The 9,378-nt window shown below is 34.5% G+C and overlaps 1 protein-coding gene and 1 long non-coding RNA gene across 8 annotated transcripts in view; one reads left to right on the forward strand and one right to left on the reverse strand.

Moving 5' to 3' along the window:
- Nucleotides 1–1,091, forward strand: part of LOC122081893 (mitochondrial carrier protein MTM1-like) — an 11,962-nt gene extending 10,871 nt beyond the window's left edge. Inside the window, exon 10 of the mRNA XM_042649277.1 lies at nucleotides 429–1,091. Within this exon, the coding sequence (XP_042505211.1) occupies nucleotides 429–561 (133 nt within the window). The 3' untranslated portion in view covers nucleotides 562–1,091. The remainder of the gene's footprint in view (nucleotides 1–428) is intronic.
- Nucleotides 1,092–2,302: 1,211 nt separating this feature from the next.
- Nucleotides 2,303–9,170, reverse strand: LOC122081894. 7 transcript variants are annotated; one of them, XR_006141248.1, is made up of 11 exons: nucleotides 8,824–9,170; nucleotides 8,191–8,297; nucleotides 6,392–6,439; nucleotides 5,548–5,599; nucleotides 5,177–5,292; nucleotides 5,033–5,083; nucleotides 4,212–4,432; nucleotides 3,173–3,237; nucleotides 3,025–3,095; nucleotides 2,648–2,729; nucleotides 2,303–2,526 (listed from the first exon to the last, which is right to left on the reverse strand). It is a non-coding gene; the product is annotated as an uncharacterized LOC122081894 (long non-coding RNA). The 7 variants fall into 7 exon arrangements; XR_006141247.1 differs by having other exon boundaries at nucleotides 5,033–5,086; XR_006141250.1 differs by adding an exon at nucleotides 6,535–6,615 and having other exon boundaries at nucleotides 5,033–5,292.
- Between the last annotated feature and the right edge of the window lie 208 nt (nucleotides 9,171–9,378).

Here is a 9,378-nt window from a genome sequence, read left to right on the forward strand (position 1 = left end):
ATGATATGAACACGCAGTTGGATTTTTTCTTAATTTCAAATGATGAAGATGCAACTTGATTTGTTGCTGTCATCCAATTCTATTTTTAGCCTTCTTTGTCGAGCTTATTAATTTTTCGGTTCAACAGACTACTGTCGGTGTTTTTGTGCACTCTCTGCCCAAGTGGTTGGGACCTAGCATCTTATGGATGGGATACCTCTTGCTCTTGGCTTGACCTTACCTGGTGCTTCAAGTTTCCTCTCTTGTGGAAGCTTGAGACATAATGTTTATGGTGATGAATGGCTAGTGGGACACTGGGATATGCCCAAACTCTTCTTTTTTTTTTTCTTTTTTTTTTTTTGGGGGGGGGGGTGGTTGGGGACCTTGGGGTAGTATAGATTCTTTTCTACTAACATTAATGGTGCTGATTGAACTCTTTCCTGGAACAGGAATGGAGGGATGAAAGGGCTATTTACAGGTATTGGTCCACGAGTTGGTCGTGCTGGTCCGTCAGTAGGAATTGTTGTTTCCTTCTATGAAGTTGTGAAATATTTCCTACACCAGAGAAATGCAACCTCATGATACACAGTTTGACCAATTGAAGTGAAATATTTCCTACACTGGAGAAGTGCAACCTCATGATACACAACAGTTGACCAATTGAAGATTTAATCTTTCCCTATACCTGCCGGTCAAGGCATAAGTGACAGGGAATACAATAAACCACAGCAAGCTTTTACGGGGATGACTCAGGCTTGAAGATGAAAACGTTTGCACCATTGTGAAACCATGCTTCAAGGAACAACACTGGTGGAGATCATTCTCTGAACCAAATTTTGACACATTTTTTTAACCCAATTTTTGACAGTGAATACATGGTATTTTTTGTAATTATAGTAAAGTATTTCTCTCAGCTGAATAGAATTTTGTAATAATTTGTCAGATCAAGTTCCCTTTCCGGCTGTGTTGCGTATGCTTCTGCCTCCTTGTGTCTACTCTCTCCTCCCACAATAGAGGGCCGAAGCCGATATGTCATTTCTTAGGAAGAGAGAGATAGACACAGGTAGGTGGTAGCTTACGTTAAGCAGCCTGGCAGTGTCCTTTTCCCATAATTTGGATCATTAGGAAAAAAAAAATTGGATATGGTTGGATTGGTATTCCTGTTTTTACTGCTGAGTGGCGTCTGGATTCAAGCTGTTAAAACATAAATGCAAGAGAAGTAGTTGGGCTGTAATTTTTTCTTGAGGGGATTGGAAGTAAAACTGTGGTGGTTCCACAGATGTTCTAGAAATCTTTGCTGCTTTGATGATAATACATGAAAAATAAATTTCTTGGTTTTTAATGAGTAAATTTATGCAGGGAAAGAAGAAGAGGGGCAGAGTCAAAACTATAGCTGGCAAAGCCTACAAAGAGCGACCTGGAGTTTTTCTCTGGGCACTCGTGGCTTCATAATTTTCCTTGAACTGAAATTCAAATCTCTCTTGTTCATGCAAGCTGAGCCTTGGAAACTGACACTCTGTATCACCAGGTAAAGTGGGTTGATGATTTCAAATTTCTGGGAGTACCAAATGCTCTTTAGAAACTCATTCTGCAAGTCTCTGTTATTTCTACGTAGTCAATTTGCAACTTTATTGTCTCGGAAGTTTGGTACTTTGAAAGGAGAGAATTGTTCTGTTTCCGGCTAGGCCCAAAGAAGAAAAGGGTTCTTCCATGGCCTATGTATGTGATGCAGCAGGAAAGAGTCTAAAGCTGCAGGTGATGCAGCAACTTGAGGGGATTTGGAGAACTTCAAAATAATAGAAAGACCATTGAAAGGCTATGGGGATGAACAAGATAACTTCAAGGCTATAGGGGTGAACAAGATAACTTCACAGTTTCATTCTTAATGGAATTTGTGCAGTTAAATTCTTAATGAAGCCCAGGTGGTTATGATGTGAAAATTCAGTTAAGCTGCATTCGATTCTGTCCCAATGATTTTGAATTTGAGAATTCAGTTTCTCCTTAAAGTTTCTACATTTTATCTGAGGATCATTGATGATTTGATTTGGTAGATGCATCTGTCTATCCTTTATCACAGCTAACCAAGGATAACAATCCAGCAATTCCATATAATTTTTCATGTGCTTCAATTAGAATATGGAACCTTGATTAGAAGTTCTTGTAAAGGTTTCCATCAATCATCCTCACTAAAGCCTTTAAACTTCAATGTTAAAGCAGTTGCTCCTTTGTATCCTATCTTCCATGGAAAGACACTTCAGGAATTTGCAAGAATACAATCTGATGAATATAGTTTAGAAGAAATGAAGAAATTGTACACAAGGGATTTTGCACAAAACTACATCTCTGAAAATTTATGGATGATATATTGTGTTGTTTTTGTAACAAGGAAATAGTATACATTAGAATGCTATGTAGTCATGTGATTTTAGTAAGGACAAGGTTTAAATATGTTATGAGGTCAGGTGATATTAGTAAGCATACACATTGAGAATCACATTTTGACTCAAAACGAGTCAAGTGAATAAAAAAAAAAAGGAGGAACACCACCTGGTCAAAAAGAAAAAAGTGAAACTTGTCAATGACAGCGAGTGAGAGCTTGTACACAACTCTAATGCAATATCTTCTTATATATAAATGGTAACCTAAAAAATTATTCACGTATACTTACAGCTGGAGACAAAAATCATTCTTCTCATTGTGGGCAAGGAATGAACCCTTCTATTTGTAGTTGTGGAAGAGGAAACAATCCCCTTTAAATCATCAAATTATGTAAAGTGTATTAGATATTCATATTGAAGTAATAAAAGATAACAAACGATATATGATTAGCTAGAAGAACAAAGTAATTAAAGATTGAACTTTTAACTATTCTACCACTTAAAATCAACAATCATTTACTATAAATTTAGAGTCAAATGTTTCTTTTTAACAAATATGATAAGTAAATGCATGGAAATAGTCAATATAAACTTTTAAAGCTGTTAACAACGGCCTAAAAAATGTTAAAATTTAATATCTATTATATAATGAATATAAAAACCCTACCAAAGACGTGTATATAGTTGGGAAAGAAGGCTTGGAAATATTGGATAGATCCCATAATCTATTTCATCGTACTGTCAAAAAAAAAAAAACCATCGTTAATTATCACAATATTACTAATTAAGATTTTGAATGATAATTAAATGCTTACACAACACCAACGATGGTTGTATAGATTTCTGATGTAAAAAATTAGCTTGAATGGTTGTCCTGAATCTGTCATTAAAATACATATTAACATGTGTAAGGTTCTCATCAAATATAGCAGTGATGTATCTAAAAAAAAAAATATCATCTGTTACTTCTGCCCTTCGGCTGCTTATGTATCAGTCAATAATACCTTAGCAAATCCAAGAAAGCATAGAACAAACAAAACTTTCATCATTATGAGCTTCAAGCATGGATGACACCAGCAAAATCTTTCTTTAAGATGAAAACAGAGGGGCAAAAAAACAGAAAAGTCGAATACAGCCAAAGCTCCTTTAAACAACAATAACAATGATTTAATCTTCGCCAAAAAAAAAAAAGCAGAGCTTTACCACCCCTTTCTAACTCTTTGCCTTAAACATTCAACCTTGCTTAGACAGAAATTAAGAACTACAAACAAAGGTAGCTTCAGATTTTATTTTATTTCATCTTATTTTTTCTGTTTTGTAGATCTCTTCCATACAAAGATCATTAGATCATTTTTTTCAGACTATAGTAATGCAACAAGTCGGTAAATAAATGATCTTAAATAGGGGTGATACCCAAATACCAGGTATAGCATCTCCAAACCTCAGAACAAAAAGTAGTTTTAACAGGAAAAAATTGCCAGAAAAAAAAGCATAGCAAAAAAATAAGAGACCTTCAAATGAAGAACTTTTCAGTCTTAACATGTACATAAGATAGAAGAACACAAACACATATGAAAGCAAACTTCTAGGCCCATATAATGGTACTAACCAAGTAATATAAGAAACATGACACCCCAAGACAGAAGAAATAATTACATAGAAATATCAGCAAAATAGATTTCATTTAGAAAAAGGGGGGGGGGGGCAGCTTCCAGTCATGAAAAGGTGTTCCTGCATTACCAAGGATTCAAAAACAGTTAAAAATTACAAAAAGAATAACTATAAACAAGTCAAGGAATAAAAGGGGAAAGAGGGGAGAAAGAGAGAGAGAGAGAGTTCTATTAAAGAGATTACCATCATGATATGGCCACGTTGGAACCATATCCGCCCATTGTAATCCACTTTGAAATTGTATATCAAGTACCACATTTCGTACTAAATCACGAATCCAATTAATCGCTTGTTGACCAAATCTATGATCTTCACCAATTAGTATCGCATGTAACGTCAGGATGTATTTAAATCAATCATCCTTCTTCCAAAAAAATGGATGTCCATAGAATCTTTCAAGTGAACTGCAAAATAATTAGCAAGTAAGATTAAATAGTAATAAATTATAAATTAAATATATAAACATTACAAATAAATAAGCTAATTGCAAAATAATTAGCAAGTAAGATTAAATAGTAATAAATTATAAATTAAATAAATAAACATTAAAAATAAATAAGCTAATTGATAAGTAGAATAGACACCAAAGTATATTAATCCAGTGGATAAAATATTGTAAAATTTCAATCGGACAGAGAGTAAACAACTTAAAAAAGTCAACTCAATTTGTCACTAGGAACTACCCATATCTCTTGTTTTACTATCTAATTTTAACTGAAACCCCCTAATTTGAACGTTCAAGAGTATTACATTATGCATTACACTAGGAATCCTAAGAATCTTTGCAATAAAATCTTATGTCGTCTGCAGTAGAGAATGGAAATTGTCCAAATGTCTCAAATATGGAATTTCATAGCTCATTGCTTCAATAAGTTGAAGATACCCATTGAAACTATCCGCATCATCTCTTGTGGATACATTTAATGAAAAAAATTAGAAACACAGTTTATAAGAATTAGTTAAAAAAATGTGAACATAATGTGGAGAATTAAAGCCCATCATACCATGTCTCGAGCCTCTTTGTTTATGCTTCTTTGCAAAGGACTGCTCATGACCTACTAAAAAAAAAAAATATATATATATATATATATATAGTTTAAAAAATAATAATAATAATAAAGTGAAAATTTTCTTCATGTTATACTTACCTTTGATAAGCTGAATAAACTTAACTTTATTACAATCAATTATGACAACTGAACTCGGAATATCTACAATCTTCAAATTATAATTCTGTATATCTTTCAAATCTTTCACTATGCTCCTGCATTAATTTAAAAAAAATAAAATTATTAGAATTAATAATGAAAATAAAAAATGGGAAAAAAGGAATATTGCCTGATCACGCTACCCAGCACCCAAGGGGACAAAATGACCACCCTGCTCCTCTTGTTTGATGCCCTGTATACCGCTCATTGGCCTCTGTGGGTGCAAGGGCCATGCAATCAAACAACAAACCTTTCCCCAAAAAATTTATTAGGAAATTAAAATAAATTTAGATAAGTAATAAAAATAGAACCTGATTATATGTTGTAGTTCATCAGAAGCATAAAGAGGTCCATAATGCATATCTACAAAGACAGGTTCTGTTAAAGCATTCATGTATTCATAAAACGATTTGACTTTTTCACAGACGAAAAGGTGGGATCCATCAACTCGAGTGCACGTCCATGGTTTCAATATAAAATCAGATGTAGTTGAAACACTATCTTCTTCTCTGAAACCGTTTATTTACTGCCATTTCTATTTTCCTTGGGACGGATCTCGAGTTGAAGGCAAGAATCAAGGCAGCAGCTTCTAAGTGGTTCTCTTTTGTAAGTCTTTCTCTCCTCTCTCTCTCTCGTATTATTTTTTATAACTATTATTTTTTAAATAGAGAAATCTACATTCTTGTTTAGTTCTGTTCTCTCGTATTATTTTTTAAATAGAGAAATCTACATTCTTGTTTAGTTCTGTTGTTTCTGTTTTTTTTCTCTGTATAAAGTCTATTCTCCGATGCCGATGCAAACCTTGGAAAAGACAGATTTCTAATGTGGATTTAGTTTTTTTTTTTTTTTTTTCTATATTATTTATGTTGTCTAAGTTTTGATTACATTTTTTTAATAGCATTTATTTGATGACAGGTAAAACCATTTACAAATGGAACCATATATTGATCCTGTAATTGCTCAGATTCAGCTTAATATAAAAAATAATTATCATGAGGTAGCTGAAATTTCTAGAATATATCTCCTCAGACCAAGCAACTGAGTGTACCATTGGTTCATGATAATTATTTTTTATATTAAGCTGAATATGAGGAGACAGATGATCTTGCATTCTTAAAAGCTTCAATTAGTCCAACTTCAAAATGAATGACTTACCTCTCATGTTGTGGTCTTATGGAAGGATTAGACTGCTTGAGAGCCCACCTGACAACAATAAACTAAGGAATCAAAATCCATCTTCATCCATAAAGATATAAGGTAAACAAGCACACAAGGTGGGGAAAGATATCAATCTCTACCTTCAAAGCCATGAACAAAAAATCCATAATCAGCCCCTTTTTTCCGAGTTCCAAATGGAAGATTCATTATGATGGTGTCAACTACACTCTTTGCATAAGACGCCATTTTTTAAGCAAAAATTCAAGTATTTTATATTAGAAAAAATAGACAGGGGCCATCAATCTACACTTCTAATATATGCGTTGAATTTGAGAAACAAAAATCGCATCATATAACATAACAAACAATTAAGTACACATACCCAGTTATATCCAGTTAGAAGCAATGAGAGAAAAGCAAGAGATTAAATAACTGCTTCAGACATCACATCAAAAGCAGCAGGGATATCAGAATTTAAGAACAAACTGATCAGAATAATAAACGGAAAGTCTTTGATGAGTTCTGAAGAACAAAGATTGGAAACTGATCTTGTATGAGAATCCAATCAAAGGGCTCGGGAAAAAATGTTGGGCTTTCTTCTTCAAATTGGTATCCTTAAAGAAGCCCTCTCTTTTTGGTCATCATTGGAAATTTGAAAAGGAAAAGAGGGAGGATCCTTCAATAACAAAATAGAGAGAGAGAGAGAGAGAGAGAGAGAGAGAGAGAAAACACAATCAAACATTGATTGTGCAAATGCACAAAAAATAAAAACCTAGAACCTTGCATAGAGAGGAAAGTTCAGTGGGGTGTTATACCTCATATAAAACCTCAACACTTTTAACATTGAAATCCAGCAAGGCTGTCCTCTTCACATATTGTAGTTGGGAGGAAAAAAAAATGCCAAAAAATAATAATCACATGCACAAGAAATATTCTCATACACTACCACACCAAATTTCAATTCCATGAAGGACACCCCCCCCCCCAAAAAAAAAAAAAAAAGGAGAAGGTAAACTCTGAATTTACAGAAAGTTCCAGATATGATGAAACAGTACTAAAAAGCTCCAATCAGAATTTTAAGAACGGACTGATACAGAACAATAAATAAAAAATATTTGATGAGTTCTGATTGGAAATTGATCTTGTATGAAGAAAAAAAAAACAGGGGAAGGGAGAAGGATCAAAGAAAATAATCCATGAGATAAGCAAACTTAGAAAAACAGGGGAAAACAAAACAAGGAAAAAAAAATGCTACACAGCATTCACCAACATAGAATGCAACAACAAAAAATGCTATACAACATTCTCAAAATCACAATGCAACCACCTAAATGAGCTGAATAAGAGAGAATATGCTGGGAGGTACATGGATATCAAACTCCTTTGTGCTTATTAACAGTAATTTCTATGTTCCCTCTTGAAGCATAGATTCTAATTATGAAGCATGAGAGAGAGAGAGAGAGAGAGAGAGAGAGAGAGACTTATGACAAAAACCCCTCTTTTTGGTCTTCCTTGGAGAAGCGTCAGTTTATCGCAGAGAGAAACCACATCGGATCAGTGCTAGGGTTTTAAGGATGGGAACCAGGTCGGATAGATTCTAGGGTTTTGAGGATGGGAGTGGATATTGTTACTTTTGTATCCGAAGTCTCCCGGTTCGCTTGAAGGTGGGAGAGAGAGAGATCGACTTTACAAAGAATTCCAAAATCACCATGCAAGAGCAGCCATCTAAGACTTAGCTGAAACAAACCTACTATCAAAAGAGTAAATGAATATACCCAGTGATCATAGGAGTATACCTACTACCATTCCATGAAGCTTAGAGCACGTAACTGAAAAGCATGGGAACATGGCAACTTCATAACCTCTTCCTAGTCTCTGTATTTGGCCAGGCAAATACATATTCCTGCATTCCAACAGAGAGAACCACAAAAATACAAACCCATTAGTTTCACCATAGGTTATGAGAGCACCTTTTGTTTTACTCTTTAATTTTTAGTAGGCATCAGAACTTACTCATTTATCATCGAAGAACCTTTTAATTCTCAAAAACTTTCAAGGAAAAATAAAAAAGGGGGCAAAGAGTGAATTGTTGATTTCTCCTGATTCACCATGAATATGTTATCAACTGTACCTAAAGCTTACCTAAAGTCTACAAATATAAAATAATCAAAATAAATTGTGCATTATATCATGCATGGTGTTTTTTTTTTTTTTTTTTTTTTTTAACCAAAACAAGGAAAAGAAGTATAAACTAACCAGACTGTAATGATTCTAACTAATATAGCGCACAGAGATGGATCCAATAACATTCTCTCAAAGATTTAACAGTCTCTCACAGCAAGGACAACTTTCTCAAGGAAAAAAACCGATTTAAAGTTAAAATTACATGGATATCAAAGCAACAACAAGGGAAATTCTAGGACAAATACCTCATCTCCGCTGTAGCGATTTGAGGCTTCTCTAAATCATAATCTTAGCAGGGAAAATAACAGAGTCTCGATTTAGAGTTGTGATTCAAAGAAAATTGAAGCAATTAGACCTGTGGCTTGAGATTTGAAGCTCCTTCTGGGCTGTCTAACGGGAAGATTAAACCTTTTGAGGGTTTCAGGTTGCTGTCAAAGGCAGAGTAGCAGGAGGTGTTGTCACCGTCGCCATCACCCTCGGCCGCAATGTTAGCTGTATATTGTCTCACGTGAAGTTTAAACCCTTCCAGGGTTTGCGGTTACAAGGTGGGAGAGAGGAGAGGGAAGAGGAAGAATGGAGTCGTGACTCGTGACTCGCGACTCGTAAGTAGGGAGATTAAGGGTGTCAAATCAGACCCGAAACGGAAAACCGAAGGTCCAGACCGAATACCCTGAACCAAATCCAACATATTATAATATGGTTAAATCCTGGATCTGAAATAAATATTTATAATTTGGTTTGGTCTGGATCTGGATTTATGCCAAGAATCGACGGTTCTAACTGAAATCGGATTGGATAAC

Source organism: Macadamia integrifolia, chromosome 6, assembly GCF_013358625.1.
Source record: "Macadamia integrifolia cultivar HAES 741 chromosome 6, SCU_Mint_v3, whole genome shotgun sequence".
In the NCBI taxonomy this organism is placed as follows: Eukaryota; Viridiplantae; Streptophyta; class Magnoliopsida; order Proteales; family Proteaceae; genus Macadamia; species Macadamia integrifolia.